This window comes from Phaethon aethereus (genome assembly GCF_964289735.1).
Source record: "Phaethon aethereus genome assembly, chromosome: 1".
In the NCBI taxonomy this organism is placed as follows: Eukaryota; Metazoa; Chordata; class Aves; order Phaethontiformes; family Phaethontidae; genus Phaethon; species Phaethon aethereus.
The window spans coordinates 71,419,954-71,438,452 of NC_138575.1; the positions used below are offsets into that span (position 1 = coordinate 71,419,954).

General features: G+C 39.6%; 1 protein-coding gene across 3 annotated transcripts in view; it reads right to left on the reverse strand.

Annotated features, from left to right (window-relative positions):
• Positions 1-500: 500 nt before the first annotated feature.
• The window catches only part of EPS8 (EGFR pathway substrate 8, signaling adaptor), a gene marked incomplete at both ends in the record, with an annotated part of 53,144 nt that continues 35,145 nt past the window's right edge, over positions 501-18,499 (reverse strand). Inside the window, 6 exons of one of the 3 annotated variants that reach the window (XM_082014400.1) lie at positions 501-614; positions 5,615-5,744; positions 6,199-6,379; positions 9,908-10,145; positions 12,559-12,582; positions 17,751-17,894. In XM_082014400.1, coding sequence (XP_081870526.1) covers positions 501-614; positions 5,615-5,744; positions 6,199-6,379; positions 9,908-10,145; positions 12,559-12,582; positions 17,751-17,894 — 831 coding nt within the window. Of the gene's footprint in view, positions 615-5,614; positions 5,745-6,198; positions 6,380-9,907; positions 10,146-12,558; positions 12,583-17,397; positions 17,434-17,750; positions 17,895-18,499 lie in introns of all 3 variants that reach the window. The other 2 variants (XM_082014399.1, XM_082014401.1) reach the window with 2 other exon arrangements.

Below are 18,499 nucleotides of genomic sequence, written 5' to 3' on the forward strand. Positions count from 1 at the left end.
ACATTTCCTTTCCGATTGCTGGCATCAACGACTTAACTAAACATCCTGCAGCCGAGCGCATGACAAGAAAGACTGAGCCAAAAAGACATAATTGCAAACTACAGCAAGAGATGGGATTCAGAGTCTTATTATTACTGAAGGGTTCAAATGCTTTTTTATTGCTGGCTCAGCTTCCCTCAGATGAATCACAAACAAAGACACGTTCCAGTTTGTCATGGCATAGTTAATTCCATAAAGCCAAGACTCATCTTTGGGTGTAAATGAATCATGTACCAATATTTTCACCTGTCAGGAACCTCCACTGAATTTCTCATCTGTTCCTTTTTAATGATGAGAAGCCAGCAGCTTCTGTAGTAGTAGTGGAGACTACTGCAAATTTTCTTTATGGTGGCTAGTTACGTTTACAATATTGTAAGACATTCCCCTGAACTGCTTCCTAAAGCAAAGCTGGATGGTATAATGCTATGGACAATGGAATTAAAGAAAAGAGGAAAGACATTTTAATGGCTGCTTCCTTCATCAAAGGACTCCACACCTGAATCTGTGGCAGCTGCACTGATTTTTTCTTGTCGTCTTCTCATAATTTCTTGTAGTTCTGAACTACCACTGTTAGCCTATAAACAAATAAAAAAGAGAGGGAGTTTACTTGTGGTTTTGACACATGATGAAGATCACCTGCCAGCATTTTAAGATAGATGTTTGAACAAGTTAAACTCACCTTGCAGCTCCAGAACTAAAAATGCACTACGAATCTGGATAAATAACATCTGGAATAGGAAAGGATTTACACTATCCGTAAACGTGGATGAGAAAAGAACTTCAGACTATTAAAAGTGTCAGCTCGACTTCTAGCACTGCTGAACATCTTTAATTCTCATGCAAGCCCCTAGAAGTGTTGGATATTTATGGGGTGAAATATTGCCTCAGTAAAAGCAGAGTTAAAGCCCAGAAAGTTTGTTAGGATTCCGCCCTTGAGTACTTAAATACCATGCCAACCATATTTAGAAATTAAAGCACATAAATCTAAACCCACCAAGGGTTTATGTAAGCACAAAATTCATGCATGCACATGGGTTTAAATAAGGATTGAGATGCCTAATCTTAGTATCCCATGACACAATACGCCATCATACATTTGCTGTTCAGAGACACGGGCTTCAAACTTAGAACACAGTAATAAGAATTGAATCATATTACTACATTAGCAACAGTGTAGTACTGTGAGGAGGAGGCCTTATTTCACCTCTCGGGGTGAAAAACAGGTCTGCTGAGCTAGCTGCAAACAGATTGCTTCCACAATGTAAATTAGAAGTTACTAGCAAGGCCAGGACACATACCCACTAGAGCAGAACTTTCCAAAGTGTGCATGACTTTGAATGAGACTAGAGGATTACAAAGCAAGAACCATAGCCGCTGCGGTGTTATTTGGCTATGGCATGACCTTCCAAGCTTCAAGACTGTTTTCCAAAATAGCCTCTGAATAAGGAAGCAGAAACTGGTTTTGAAAATTGTAAAACAAATTTCAGGACTGTTAAGGGGAAAAAAATCCTTCAATTGATTCTGAACTCTGAAAATTTATTCCACTGTATAAAATTTAATTTAGATTTATCCCATTATAGCCATTACAATGCATTATTTGATGCTGTTACCTGACAGACAGGTTAGGTGTCCACAGGGAGGGAGGCTAGGATGCTTCTGCTAGGTAAATTGCCATTGTGCTCTCCTCCCAGAGTGGAAGGGTAAAGTATGGGGTTTATAGTTGACTCCCCGAAGATGAGAGCACAGTTTTACTTGCCTTAATTTGTCTCTTCCTTGCCCTCTTGGATTCAGATACAGAGCAAGTGCAGCAGCCACCCTTTACTAAGTCATGCATAAAAAAATCAGCAGATACCTAACAACGTGCTTTACCAGAGGTCATGTGCAAATCTTTTTCTGAAAATGCCTGAGCAGCCAAGGTTGAAACAGTTTACCTTCCTGATAACATCAACAACAACAAGACCGATGAGCTTGAAACACTGCTCAACCAAACCACCTGCAATACATCATGTGGCACAGCACAACAGGGGCATCCCACTCGGAGACCAGGTAGCTACGTGGCCTAAGGCTGTTCTTGGGAATACAATTTTTGGAACAGATTGCTAGACCTTGGCCTTAGTGATTTATCCAGCTTTGCCTCTAACCAGACCATGAGGTATCAGTAAAGGTATCATGAGGTATCCATCGTTCAATCCCACTTCTGTGCCTGGGCCGTTCCTTTCACTGAGGTGTCAAAGAGAGGAAGCTATTCTTCCAGCCAATTTGATATATATATTAGATAGAAACCATTTTCAGTTTGAGAGGGATGTGTGCCGATGCTTCCCATTGATGGAGTGGGAAGACAGTGAGAATGTGGACCTGAAGAGTTCCCTTCTAGAGATGATAAAGGTGGTGTTTGGGATATTGTGTCACTACACTTACCCTCTGTAGCGCTTTTCAACACCAGAGCTTGAAATGCTCAACAAAAGTTAAGGGAATGGACAGATAAAAACTCATAATCATGGAAACTATTAATATGTTCACTTTGCAATGAAAAAGTGAATCCATATAGGTGACCAGCCAAGTTGCTATGATGCACTGTACTTGGTATACAAGGTGAACTTCAACTCTCTGGAGCAACCCCAGAAAACAGCTCCAGGGGGGAATCTGACCAGTGCAAAGAGCGTGGTGCATCCTGCCTCCTCCCGAGACACCGCTGCTTCCCACCACCATTTCCTCTGGCAGAAAGGAGGTGTTTGACCCTGGCTATGGCCAGCTCTCTGCTGCCTGACACGCTGGTCTCACACAGTCTTATCTTTCTGCTTTTGCTTGGTCAGGCCCAGAAAGCTGTTAAACCCCAAAAACCTCGTTCACACCTGCAGTCTGTTTATGCAGGGGCCACAAAACTCCATTAGGAGTCTTGCTTCCTTGGATGTTTTAAACTCTGGTGTGATTCAGGGCCGAATGAAGTTACCATGAAAATAAAGCAATTGAAATTATGGTACCTGTTCATTTTTTTCCTCATAAAGGTAAAATTACTGAATTCCAACAACACTTAGAATTCAGATTGCAAAATACTGAATTCCTCTGCCTGAGGTAGAATAACACTAAAAGGAAAACTGTAGCTGCATAAAGGCGAAGATCTGGTTGTCCGCATTTGGGAATGCAGTCCCAAATCTGAGATGTGGTCCTCTCACTGGCTTGCAGAAATGGTATGAATCCAGAAACACTTGTGGAAGACCCCGAGTAGAAATAACAAATAAAGATGAGGCACGGAGTTCCCTGATGCTAGAGAGTACGTGGGTTTGCTCTGTCTCTGGCTACGATCGCTGTTTGTACTTAACACCCGGGTCATTTACAGCAGTATGACACCACAAATACTATGTAAAGGATGCCAGAGAACGTCAAGAAAATTTATCACTGATTAATCATGCAGGACAATTAGCGTGATCAAACCCATAACCCAGTAACTGCTTATAAAAAGCATTCAATTGTAAAATAGGCCTGACACTGGTATGAGTATGTGTGTGCTTAAATGCTTCTGTTGTTAGAAGCATTTCTAGTTTGAGCAGTAAGAACATAGCCCTGTTTGGAACGTGCAAGTTCATCTTTGCTAGGTCACATGTAGACATTTTGGCTGTGATACTCACTTCTATAGCTACTCTTAAACAAGGACAGCCTTCCTAAACCCTGCGACTTGAAATATTATAGGGACAGAAAGGAAGATGTGACTTAATGTTTTGCATAATTCAACAAAAAACAGGCTAAAGCAATCAGGAATTGCATAAATTCTGAAATTCATCAGTTAAACCTCAAATAACTGAGGCAGAAATAAATGTTTCAATCACCTTTTCACTATTGAAATCCAATGACCTTGTTAAACTTTCAGTACCTGTTTATTAATACTTATAGAGCATTTATTAGACAAGTTTTGACTGCTCTGTTTCATGCAGAGTGAGACCTGAACAGAAGCCTTATGAAACTGAAATAAGATCATTGACGTTCCAGAATAGTTGAAGAATACATACGTATTGGCACTAGGAAATGAGGGACTGCTCTGGACTGTAGTAACATATATTCCTAAGAATAAAAGTGAAATACTTCTACCTGCTTCTCACAGGAAAACAGGGCTTGAAGAAGGGAAAAAAGCAGTGTTAGAAAGCGATGCTCTCTGATCCACCCTGCTCAGGTAAACAGTAAAACGTGCATCATCATAAACTTGTCTTTCAAAATAAGCCTGGTAGTTAAAGCGTAAAATCATTTAAGCAAGACAGTCCCAGCTTTACAAGGGGATAGAAATACATTTTAAACTTCTTCAAGATGTTCTTTTAAACAGGATGTGAAGAATATAGCTTCTCATTTGGGCTAGGCTCACCTCTACAGTATCGAGTCCATTTCTCCACTTGCAACAGCAAATTTAAAAAAAAGTAGTAGATGCACCTGCAATTTTGCTTGTTTAAAATTGGTAAGCACTCTCCCTAGCACAACTCTGTATACAAGCTTTTAAGGTGTTTAAGGAACGGTACTACTGTAATTAAAGCAAACTGCCACAGAGCAATGAATATGCTACTTTGATCCTTAGCTCAGTAATTCTGCTAACAGTGTCAAATGTGTTTTCCCTCACTTAGGAACCCACCAATACAGATGGCCCCAGAGTTTGATCTGAAAGGCATCGAGATTCACAGAATCACGGAATCATTAAAGTTGGAAAAGACCTTTAAGATCATCAAGTCCAACTGTCAGCCCAACACCACCATGACACTAAACCATGTCCCGAAGCGCCACGTCTACATGTTTTTTTAACACTTCCAGTGATGGTGACTCCACCACCTCCCTGGGCAGCCTCTTCCAATGCTTCACCACTCCCTCAGTAAAGAAATTTTTCCTAATATCCAGCCTAAACCTCCCCTGGCGCAACTTGAGGCCTCTCGTCCTATAGCTGGTTACTTGGGAGAAGAGACCAACACCCACCTCACCACAACCCCTTTTCAGGTGGTTGTAGAGAGAGATAAGGTCTCCCCTCAGCCTCCTCTTGTCCAGACTGAACAACACCAGTCCCCTCAGCCACTCCTCATAAGACTTGTGCTCCAGACCCCTCACCAGCTTCGCTGCCCTTCGCTGGACACGCTCCAGCAACTCAACAGTGAGCTCACTCTACCACTTTCTCATGCCTAATAACTCAAGTCTCCTCTACAAAGATAAAGCAAAACTAACTCCTCACCACCAAAAGTACCAGGAGCACCTGTTTGTCCAAGTACCAGGCAGAGCAAGAGGCAATAAAAAGGGCATTTTACTCTCTCCTATTGTTTTCCTCAAAGCCCTTTTTGGCTCATTTTGCTTTCTTGCAGCCTGATTACAGTCTTAAACTTGAGTACTACCATGCGCTTTTCCTAACGCTTTGTGGAGCCCTTTAGAAGTGGGGAGACATCACACCTGGTGTTTTGTTATTTGTTAATGCCAAATAACTCAGGTACAAATAACACTTATCAGAGTGACGGGAACTGAGAAAAGGCCAGTTGCCTTGCAGAAAAAGCTCTTTACTTCTATAGGTTCAAGAGCAGCGACCCAGCATTAGGTTAGTAAGAACGGTTATACATACCTCCAAGGCAGATTTCTGTACCGTAATTTGGCTGTAGACTCTGGACCCTTCTGGGCAAACAGTCCTCAGTTCCTCTTTATTGAGGGAGAAAAGCTGAGCGCCCGTCAGCACGCCAAGGCTGTTGACAGTCCTGGGGTCACACCAAGGGAACAAACAAGAAATAAGCAAAAATACACTAGCCAAGGGAGAGAAGTAGATTGTCTTCATCCTGTATTGTCTCAGGTAGGGCTACTAAATCAAGACAAAACTTTATGCAACAGGACTCGAAGCCAATTCGGTGTCTGTTATTACAAGTACCTTTTGGTAGAGGCTAATAGATATAATTTTTTTCATCGATATATATATCTATATCTCTATAGATCTATAACCACATTGATATATATTGATATAAATATATTATACACACATATGCGTAAATATATATGTATATATAATGTAAAAGCAAATTCTGTTTTCCAAGGGTGCAGCTGATGTGTCTTGATTTTCAGAAGGCTGCTCGATTTTAAAAAGTGGGCAGACCACATCCTAGTTACTGACAGGAAAATAATTTTAAGAAGGTTTCTTACATTTGCCCTCAAACTTACACAGGGTTGAATCCTTTGGACTGCAACCACGCTTTCACATCCTCAGGTGAAGAGTCGTAGGTGATGTTAACTACCGGGATGTTTGGTCGTGGCACGTGGAACTTCCTCTGGGCAGCGCCCCGGCCGATGGTGAGCCGATGAACAAGTTCATCCTGCACCTCCTCCATCTGTGATTTTCTGCCTAGAGAGAGAGATGCCCCACCAGAGTTATTCTCAAGGTTGCTTCATCAAAGCCAGGTAATTTCTTATACTCCACTTAAACTTTTTTTTTAAAAGATTCATTCACTAGATCTGACTGAATTATTATTCTTCTTTTTCCCCAGGAATACTTCAATATTCCCACTCCTCTCTTTGCAAAACAAAACAAAAGCAAAAAAAAAACAAAAAAAACCAAAAAAACCCAAAAAAACCAAAAAATCCACACAAAATTCAGCTGAGACCCTAGAAAGAGGAGATGAGCCTGATGTTGCACAGAGGCGTAGATCAGTCTGACAGTACCCAAGCTGTAGAAGAAAATGGGCACGGAGGGTTATTCAATTATCAAAGTTTGCCTTTCTTCAAATAGAATTACAATGTTTTAAAAATTAAAACAAAAAAGATGAGGGAGAATATAAGATTGCTCACATTGTGGAAAAGCAGCACTTTCCACAAACATTTTTTTAATTGAATGCTCACCTTTTTAGTGCAAGTCATTGTAGGCAAAGAGATTTCACTGCTGCTGACACATACCACCTTACATCTAATAAGCTATTATAGTAATCACATTTTTGAAAGGGTTTTAAGAAATTTGAATTCACTCCAAGCCTGGAGTGACGGGTTAGCTGAAACAATATCACATTTTGCTCTAAAAAAAGAAAAAAAAGAAAGTAGTAGTTGCTCTCACCAGACACAGAGGCATTGGGCAAGGCTTTTCTTTTTTTTTAAACAAAACTGCACAAATTCTCTGTCCAGCAGAATCCATTTGTCTCAAGCATTTAGTTCAGTTGCTGGTCATTAGTTGGCAACAAACTGAAATGCTTTTCATGCATTTCAACAAAATCAATTATAATGACATTGAAAATTGCTTAAAGTGAATATAAAAAGTTCTATGGATAATTTCACAAAAAATAGGTAAAATCCTAAAGGGTTTAAATATCTTTTTGGGCACAGAAAAGATACCGATTTAGCACAGTTAAACAGTAACTCTGGAATAACTGTAAAAGTCCTTTGACACACAACTTAAGTGATCTCAAAAATTATCAGGATTTCCTTACCAATATATTTTTAATCATCTTTATTCAACCTTCTCACTTTGATAGACAAACCGTAACTACAGCGCCTTCTCTGATGCACTCAGATGGCAAAAGCTATTCCTTCTCTTGCATTACACTGATAGCAACAGAGGAAACCAGCACAACTTCAATATGAAAAAACTGTAAGATAGCAAAAATGTTTTGTTCTCTACCTTCCTTTTATATTCTCCCAAAACCTCTCCAATGATCAACATCTCTAGCCAGTTAGACAAATAAAAACAAGCTTTACATACACTTTGAGGATTATCTTTTTAATCACCTCAACAAAAAAAGAAAAATACTTGTTTTAACCATTTTCTTTTTTCTTTTATAAAATAGCCCCAGGTTGAACGTGGACTAAATATCTCTAGTAAAATATTTGAGGCATTCAGGCCCTATTGTGTTGGGCTTTTTCCCCCAGAGTGTGAATCAGAAGCCAAAATGACATGTGCTCAGTGATATGTGAAGGTCTGAGATGGGATATACAAGTAAAGCCTTTAGGCAATGTTATCGAAGCATGCACCAGTTATTTTCCCAAACAGGAAGAGAGCGAGAAAATTGCTATCTTCCTTCTATTTGCACAGATTTTTGAAAGACTTATGTTTTATCTAGACCAAGACTATATTAGAAGATAAGTATTTAGCTGTTAGATAACAGATTCTTCTGCTAGGTAACGGATTCTTACTGTTGTTAGATGCATTATCACAAGTAAATAAGACCCTCTCGGTGTGAAGCAGGTGCTACATCACGTGTTCTCTGCAGGGTTCAGGTGGGTACTCGGGCAGTGGGTGTACATGCAGGGTTGCCCATTACCTTTCCAAAGGCACCTATTCTGCGAGGTCAGAGAGGTACCTGATGCCCATTAAACTGGGCTTGAGCCACAGCTCTCATGCCTGTCCCAGGGCCTCAGTGGAGGCTGAGAGGCCAAGAGATGTCTTGTAACCTCTACAGCAACCCTTCACACCTCACACCCCGTACCTGAAGCCAGGATGGCCTTCACATTTTCCATCTGTAATGGATAAGAGAAGGCCATCGTGGATTCAGGGAAACACACCTACAGCATGCAAAGTCCTTCTTACATGGAAATAAAATGATCATTTTTGTGTGTGTATGTGTGTGAAATTCACCCTTGCCTTCCCCATCTTTTATAACTGCTCGTGTTTCTGTTTTTAAAGTACCAAATTGAAGCTGGCCCTACTGTTTCTTGGGGAAACGGTAGTGAAGCCTGTTCCTCCTGCCAGGTTGTTCTCCATTTATAATTTCCAGCTAGCCAGTTTGTTATGTGAAAATATTAAAAAGGTTCCAGAGCTTTCTCGAGTTCAGAGCTTAGGTGAGAGCTTGTCTACCACCAGGCAATGTCGAAGCCGGCTCCACCACGTGAGTGTGGTTATCCAAGCAGACATGCTTCCCATCCACTGGGGACAGTGGGGAAAAGAAGCCCTTCTGCAGAAAGGATTATGCTCAGTGCCAGTTTTTACCTCAAGTGGAAGTGGGATTTTCTGACAAGGTAGGGAGGCAGAGGATGGGAAAGGCTGTCAATGCTTGAACTGCAAAAAGCTCATTATTTTAACAGCTGTAACTTTAAAAGCTATAGCAAATGCTTGCCTGCAAGTTTCAGTTATTTTAAGCAGTGTGATTGCTTGGCTTAAAAGTTCATTTAGGACAGAAATAAGTTCTCCTAACCTAACTTGCTTTTCAGTCAATACAGAGTAGGAGCCTCAGTAGCAGTTAGGCTTTATATTTATACAAGGTGGCCTTCATCAGAACTTTTCATGACTGCCACGCAACGCTGGATGCAGGTTACCATGGTTTTCCAGCTAAAGGGCTACAGAGTATGTTCTCTCATCCTCTAAGACAAGGACAGAAAAGTTTGCTCAGTGGCCTGCAGGTTGCTGCTGTTTGACCAAGCTAAAGGGCACCCGATTTTAAGCCAAGTCTCCTACAACTCTGTTACGACGTGGTTCCTATGCGTCAGCCAGACCTGTAAGCCTTCTTAAAAGCCTGGGATACACGTTCCAGAATGGTGCAAATGCCCTAGAAATATGGATGACCATGGACAGAAGTGTAAAAACAGCCTAACTGATTTTAAAAGCAATTTAGATTGTAATGGGGCAGTGAGTTCAGGTGGAAAACATACATTAGCCAGAATACCAGCATGGGCATTTACACTGTTGAAAACCACTGACTGGAGATCCCAGCAAAAGAAGAAGATTTAGGACCGGGACAAGTGCAGAAGCGTTTTGTCCCTATTTAGCATTGAGATTAGCGAGTGACAGAACACACACACACACAGAAAATGTGTATTTTAAACATAGGGTTGAAGCTAAGTATTTCGTAAACATTTACCTGAAACACAAGGTTTTAAAGAATTTAAGGATTAAGCAAAACACACAGGAGCGGGAGAAATACTTTTTTTCTTGCTTCTTAGACAAACTTACGATCCACAGGAACTTGCTTCTGCCTCTGGGTGTCTCGTGCAACACTAGCACCGCTGTCGCTAGAGGTGCTGCTTTGGCGGCTGATGGTTGCTGGCGCTTTGGGCACGGGAACCGGTATCGGTGCTGGTGCGCTGGGAGGGAGGGGGACAGCCACGGGGACAGGAGCGGGTGTCGGAGGTGGCGAAGGAGTAGCAGGAACTGGATCAGGTTGTTTTGCAACGTAGTCCGTCCTTTGTTTCTGAAAAGATTCAAAGAAACTCAGTTCAACAAAATCTGGACAAGATGTCGGAGAAACTCAGGTTTCTGCAGCAGAAAATGCTGGGATGCTGTGCACCAACTGATTTCATTTATTACACAAAAACATCTTACTTGCCAGATGTAGTTCCAAAATTTGCCAAAAACTTGATTTGGCATCAAAGTTTGGCATCAATTTCCTTCTCTGTTAGACACAAAGTTCACAGCAATGGCATGATCTGAAATACACCTCTTTCTTTCAAGCTATTCAGTTCTATAAATGAAATGTTTTAACTTCCAAAATTCTATTACCCGGCACTTCTTAGCAGCTTCCAAAATTTTTGAATTGTTGGACTTTATTGGTGTAAAAATGTGTATTTCAGAGTTGTTATATAAAAAATAGTGAAAAATTAACATATCCAGCCACACCTAAGCCTGACTAATGGTTTGACTTACAAATGTCACTGAGACTGGGCACTGTTTCTTGAATTGCAGACGCAATTTAAGATGTTCCTGCTCCTCCTACCCATTCAGCTGTGCCTTTTCAGCTATTTGTGTGGTCACTACATGCCACTCCAGTGCAATAATCCAACTAAAAAAACCCCCAAACCCCAAACTTCGCAATTCTTGGAATAGGGCTGTTGTTTCTTTTCCCCCACTTTACGCAATGTTCTAACAACATGCAAATTATCTTGCTGCCAATAACTAACTATCAGATGCCTCAAGAATAATTTTGGGGAGTAATTTCTTTTCTCCTTTACCTTTAGAACGGCACCAGTTAGAGGAAGATATCTGTATTTTCCCAAAGCAATCCCAACGACAGACAAGCCCAGAAGCTCATAAGCAACCTATGCTATGCTTTTCTTTCAAACAGTTCAAACTCCACATCTCATTGTTTTAACAGTGCTCCCTCGCTGGAGTTTTGGACTAATACAGCTTGAAAGTTTAATATTAAAGTTTGTTTGCTCAATAGGGATGCCTCATTTCTTAGTTATGAGAAGTCTGCTTACTTTGGTATGAAAATAGATGAGTACATTCCCCAGATTCATTGCTCCTTCCTGAAATACCTTTCCCTATTTCCTTGGAGGCGGAGGATTTATGGCAGATTAAGTGGGGAAATATTTGTAAGAGCCATATGTTAGAATCTGAGCAGCAGATCACTGCCCTGACAACAAACTTCCATTAAATGTCAGCAAGTGCCCTTATACAGGAATCCCCAACTCGGTGAGTCTAACTGATAGATACGGCATTTTGTACTGAATGTAAACGGGGACCATTACAGCGAAGCTATGCTGAGTTACACCAGCAGAAAATTTATCCCATCAGCTTCTATGGCCAATCAATTAAGTCTAGGAGAAAAGTCTTTTGTTTCCCTTAGATAATTTTTCACTTAAATTGTAGAAGTCAGTTACTGAAGCAAACATATAGTCTTACAATACATTCCCCATTAGACTTTTTTGGTTTTTTGTTTCCCTGGAATTGTGTCGTTCAAAGGCATTCATCTCAATAATTTTGTGTCCAACTTGTGCAGTGCATTGTGGGGAGATTAAAAAAAAAAAATCATATGATTAACTTTTCTGTATTCCATCACTTCAATGTTAAGACAATAAATGTTTTTTTAAATATCAAATGCCAAGAAAAGTGAAATGCATAATATGAAAGAGAACAAGCAGAATAATGTGTATTTAAGAAACTTGTCCTTTGGTGGAAAGAGAGTGTCCTGCTAGGTATCTAGTAAATATACCATAATTTATGATCTATAGATGTACTATGGTATATCCAAAATCATGTTAATGAACTTAAAAATTTCACAGATATTAGAATGTTCTAATGACATTCAGATATTTTTTTAATCTTGCTCACGGATTCCGTTTGCTAGACTGTTATCCCCACAATGTACCCTCCTGTGTGCCCCAACCTTCTCAAACAACATGCAAGGAAAAAGCAGGGCTTTTTTATGGCAGAGAGGATTCATTACAAACCAAGGCATCAACTGCACATCACCACAATCATAATCCAGAAAAAGTGATAGCTAAACACGACACGTAGCTCTCAATGGATGCTACTGATGTCGTTTCAAAAACATGTTGTACTGTAATCACTGGCCTCATCAAAATGACTTGCTGGAGAGAAAATAAAAATTAAGCTGGAAGCATCACTCAAATTCTAAATTTACAGATGAAGCCACATTGAAATACACTTCACATTTTGTCGAACAGTGCCCAAAAACACATTTAACGTTTCTTTTTTTAACGCTTCTTTTTTTAACTCCAGATCTTTTCAGGACATCCACACATTCATCCCATCACTTCTATTCATTGCTACCAACAACACAAGCATGCACTATGGAATTTGGTGACTACATAGTCCAAAACAGTAATTTTTGAGGTTCAATATCAGAAGAGTAATTTTGTTACCTCTGAAAGCTCTCCCAGCAATTGCTGTGAGGAAAATGGAGTAAATCACATCAAATAGTATTGTTAGAAAGGTAAAAAGTGACTGCTTTGCACATCACTCCTGAAACTTCATACACATTAGCAATTTAAAATGAAGGAACATCAGTGCTAGTAATTACCTCTTCTTACTCACTAAGGAACTCGCATAGTGAGGTACTCTCATTTTCTTCTTTTGAATAATGGAGTGTTGGCTACAAAACATACGTATGTGACACCATATAAGCAATGAGCTCTTTTCAAAGCACCTACCCAGGCAGAAACTTAGAAAGAGGTTTAATAAAAAACGAAACCCAAACAAAAAACTGACAATGGACTGCAGATCATAAGGTGAATGTAGAGAACACTTGCAACTGTAGAACAGCAATAATTAAGTCATGGCAGGTATTAAAAAAGAAACGTATTTATTTTAGCTTAAGAAAATGAGGCAAAGGTTGCTGCTGGCAGACATGTACTCACTAATGTGCTGACAGCCATAAGAACAATAAACAATTCTCGGTTTTGTTTTCCCTTCTTCCTCATATTTTTTTCTTTTGACAATAAACTTGCAATCCTCAACTCATGGAAATTGGAAAAAAATCCTTTAAATTATTTGGAACAGTGATGATATATCCAGATTTTTCATGAGTGTGTATTAGAAAAGCTTGCTGGGATTAGATTTTTTTTTCTCTTTTTTTTTTTTTTTTTCCAGAGAAATCTTTGGGTTTGCTTTTCCCAAAGCTCTTTTTCAATACACTACAGGCTGCATCTTGTCAAAAATCAAGATTCAGTATGATACGATCTATTTTTAATGTAAGCAAAATAATAAGTTTGAGTAAAAGTTCTGTTGGCATCAACCCTAATTCTTGATCATTGTAAAAAAAACAGGAACATATCTTCAAATATACTTTTGCATCAAAAAAAGGGAATACGTGTATTCAAACTATGGCAAATACAGACTTAGCAATAAAAAGGCATTGGGTACAACCATAACTAGCATTAGTGCTAGGAAATGCTCTCATGAAGTTAACACAGACACGGAGCTTCCCATTTACTCTCTTCCCGAACATTTTAGTGCCACATTCCTGTTTGCACAGTGACAGGAGTTCACCAAGAGGGCTGCAGAGCATTCAGCCTTAGTTCTGTAACAGCATTGTGGTTTGGATGTTTTCTTGAGACTCATTTTAAGAGATAAGACAGAATCAACTATGTGTCTTCACCCAAAAGGGACAATGAGATACCCAAGACTGGAAGGGCAAATTTCAAGCAAGGTCTTTTGCCAGAGTTTCATTTGGTGGGCTCAGCTATTATGCAGTGTCAAACAGCTGCCTATTAAAATGCCATTACAGGTCACCTAACTAGCTCTTTGTGGGGTGTAAAAAAACCGTATGTTTTTACTGGATTTACAAACTCGTCTTGCTAGACTCTTGCCAGAAAGTAAGTAGTATATTAGGACGGAAGAAGGAGAAATTCAGACAGAATTTACTTCTTCAAATTGGTATTAGCTAAAATTAGACCCCATTTCTTGAGGGGGGCTGGGGGAAAGGCAAACTGGGGACTTAATCCCTATCATTAATGAAATCCTTTTTACAACTATTTGTACATTTTTGTATAATAAGTGGTATCCCATAATTTGGGATTGGATCAATGTTGAATTGGACAGGAAACAACTTTTTTTTTTAAAGCCATCAAAAAGTCTTGGTCTGATGGCAACTTTAAAGAGCATTTGATATGAAATGAGCTAAAAGAGATACTGGCTCTTGGTCAAAAATATGACAACTTTTTGGTCACTGCAAAATGAACACCTGGCAACAGCATCAATTCACTATCAAACACTTCATGATCTGCAGGAAAGATAGCAGTTGGCAAAAGATGAGTATGACACTGTGATACTAACTTGGAGCACAAATGCTGTGCTTCAGGGGAAACAACTTCCCACAGAGATATTTTAAGTGAGCTGCTACACAAAGAGACTTGAAAGAAAGGTTTTGGTGGTAGATCGCCAAAAAATGTGAAGGACACTTGTCCCAATTGAGGTGGAGACTTTTGTCTTGGTTTTTACGTACCGTAAACATGCCTCTTAGACATATCGTCACACTTCTGTGGACAGTCATATTTTTTTAAAATAAGAATACAGGACTGCACTTGGCTTAATATTTACTCTCTGTGCCTCAGGATTTCATACACATCACTGAAAACATAACTGTCTCACCTCACAAAGGGTGTCATGAGATTAATTAACATGCCCACTGAGATACACACCTCTATCCCAATTTTCAAGAGCATTAAAAAAAGTTAATAAAAATGCACAGAAAATAGGAAATATTATGAGAAATTATTTTCTAGGTTCACCAGCAATACTTGTACAAAAGAAGAAATTGGGGTGCTTGGGAAAATGTTTATGTTCATACATAATGGGATGGTGAAGTACCACTGTTGGTTGACAATAAACAGGCAGACTAAAGAACCAACACCACAGGAAACTCTGATAAACAATAATCAACATTAGTGGAAAACATAAACAATCAGAAAAATGCTGTCCTAACTGTACAAAAGTACCAAACAAGCAAGAATATGGTTTTCCTGGGACTAATTCAACTGACCAGAAGAAAGACAATGTTACAGCCTCTGACGCACAAAGATGATGAAATAACTAGGATATCGTTTGCAATGTTACTGCAAGTATCATCTTAGACAGCTCAGTGCTTTCAAGTAGCTATCTGGGTCCTGGATCCTGAAAAGGATTGCGAGAAAAATCAGGACCTAATCTAGTGTGTGGACTCGGAGGTCACTAGGAGAGGGAACAGAGCGAGAGTAAAATAAACTTTGCAGCTCTGAGAATAGTTGTGATAATGAGGCATCCATCTCAGAGAAAAGGTGTCCATCTCTAGGATAACTGAATGAAAATAAGATCTCTTTTAGTGGAATCCTTAATCTTTCCTAATAAACTGGAAACATCCCTTGGTCAGCCGTGCTTTGAAGGTCATTAGTCCGTAGAGAAATACTCTACCGTAAGTGTGCATAACTCTCCTCTGTGGCTTGAAGCCGATCACGATGCTTGTCGCAGCAGACAGACTACTTGGAAAGCAGTCTTTCAAAAACCAAAGATGACTTAGGTGACTGGCAAAAGCTGCACAGCACCAGGGGCTGAGCCTGCTTGTGTTCAGGGTCTGGCAAAAGCACTGATAGGAACCGCTTCAATTTCCTGCTCTACCCACAAGTTCTCCTGTTTGACCTTGGGCAAGGCAGTCATCCCTTCAATGCCTCATTTCTCTCTGAAATAGCAGCAGTGTCTCATAACGCTGTTATGAAAATAAATAAGGTTATGCAAACAAATGAACCATGTATCTACCACAGGGAAAGAGACAAATAAGCATGCTCAGAAGTGCTAAAATTATAATAATCACCATAAAGTTAAGAACAACATTACTGACATGTCTTGGTAAAGACTCCCTTTACCCTGTGTAATTCTTTATATTCCTAAATAATTTCACAGTATTGCAAGCTCATGTTTGAATATGTACAAACAGAACAAACCATGGACTGCCCTGCCAGAGGGCAAAGCAACAAAATTATCTTAAGTGTTGTTCTCTGATCCTAATTTTCATAGGTCTGTGGAGAATGCTTTATGAAATTTATTATTTCCTATGTATTGTCATTATTTCAAAGAGAAAACTTCAAAACCTGCGGTGCATCACAAAGAATAGTGTAAGAACTTCTACTCAAAAGTCTGCTCAGGATTTCTTGGGAAATTCCAAACACACAAAATGACATGCACCCAAAGAAAAAAAGGTCAGATCTTTAAATCAGGATTTGAAAGCACTCTAAATGCATGCTTTGTTTCCCAGACAGGCAAAAAAAAAAACCATAAGCAAGTTAGAATGAGCTCATATGTTATAGGCAAACAATTAGGGACAGGAAAGACTGAGAAACAGTCTGATTCAAGCCCACCAAGCTCAAGACAGGTCTACCACATTATTGTGCCAGAAATAGCATAGGACCTGTTTTTCAAGAGACTTTCCATATCCATGGAAAGACTGGAAATACTGCAAAAGCTGCAGCTTTCATGATAGGTGTGCACACGAAATCCAGCACAGTGACACCTTCAACAGGGACTTTTAGATGAGCCTGCAGCAGAGACAGTCAGCAGTAACATTATGGCATTTCTAGTTTTTCAGTCATCAGTCGGAGTGTGTAGGCACAAAGGAATGAATGTTAGATTAAATCAAGTTAAATCAAACTTCAAGTTTCAACAGAAGTTTGGTTTGCATTTGGACTGAAAAAGTCTGATTCAGACAGGCCTGGAATTTCTGCTTAATCCAAACTTGTTTGCCTAACCTTTCCAAATCATTAGATATAAAAGGGAAGAAACGGGTCTGAGAAAATACAACCTCTTATTATATAAGCCTCCATCCCACTTAAAGGTTGTCTAAAAATACACATTACAACTTTATCTTGTACATCTTCACTTGAGTGAACAATTGCACTGACATAAGATTTTTATTTTATTTTTAGCATTTTATCCTCTAGTTCTGTTCAACATGTAAGAGAAACAACCACCAAGAAAACCTTAATTCCACACCACAACATGAAAGACAGAAAGAAACCCAAAATTAGGTCAGGAGAACAGAGTACTATTGATGCACAGGCATAGTAATTGAAAAATACCTGCTTTGTGAATTCAAAAGCAAAGATGCCTATTTTTTATGACTCCAAAATTACAATAATTAAATAAATTCATGACTAAGATAGGGACACACAAAGACAGAAAATAAAAATAAAAGCTAGCATTCACTCTGCTAGGAGAAACAAAGATGACCCTACCTTAAATAATTCAAACTCCTTCTTTGGCATCAACAGCTATCAATCCACAAAAGATATTTGCAATTAAAATAAATGCATACACATCCATTAGGATCGAAATTACCACCTTTATGCAAATAATCAGGAAAAAACCCAAACCCTTAAAGGAAAAGATTTTGCTGTATCTTTATCAACTTTATACTCATGTTAGACTCTATGCAATACAGAAATCAGCCTCGGTCTGTAAAAGAAATAGAACTCTTCCATCATATCAGGGGAACATGCAGATCTTTTAGCTTTCCTGTGAATCTCTTCTTCCTCCACACACACTCACACACTTCAAAAGAAAGTTTCCCCCAAGGAGTGGACGGTACCTGTATGGCGCGTGTATACGCAGGCTCTGACCATCCAAGACCACCTTCTTGATTCTTCAGAGGGTCCAAAATGTTGTTTGGCACAAAGCCTGTGCTGCCACTTTTATTCTGAACCTTCCACCACTGCTTTCTGTCATCCAGGATCTGAAATAATATGGCAATTTAGTCATGTATTTTTTCTGACTTTCCTCCTGCCAGTACTTAGACTGTGCTTTATTTAAAAACAAAACCATAACTTTGCCAGGTTCTGTGGTTGCCAACAGATTTTACACGGATGTCCCTAAGAAACCCCTGTAGGCTTTTTTTATCATCAGCACCACTAATCCTACATGGTAGTACTACTCTTTTCAAAACATAGCTCTCAAGGAAGGATATAGAAGACAGGTGTGTAATGAACCGCTGTAAGTTCAGCCATGTGCTGGACAACACAGTGCACTGACAATCAAATACTTGCACAGAGAGTTTTGGCGTCTCCAAAACCTATATGCTGTTGACAAAAGGAATAAGTAACTACTAATAACCCAAGAAAAAGTGCATCGTTCTTGGAGAGCACAAATTTGGAGAGAGCGCACTTCTGAGTAAACAGGGAATTGGAGCAGGCTGGCCAGGAGAAGTCTGAAGTCCGATTACCTGCCGTGCAATCTCATACACAGCATTTTCTCCCTCTGCTGCTCCCTCCCTTCCAAATGTGTCCAGCTTTCAGGGTACCAGCTCTTCCAGGAAAAGGACAGTCTCTCACTGTGCCCTGT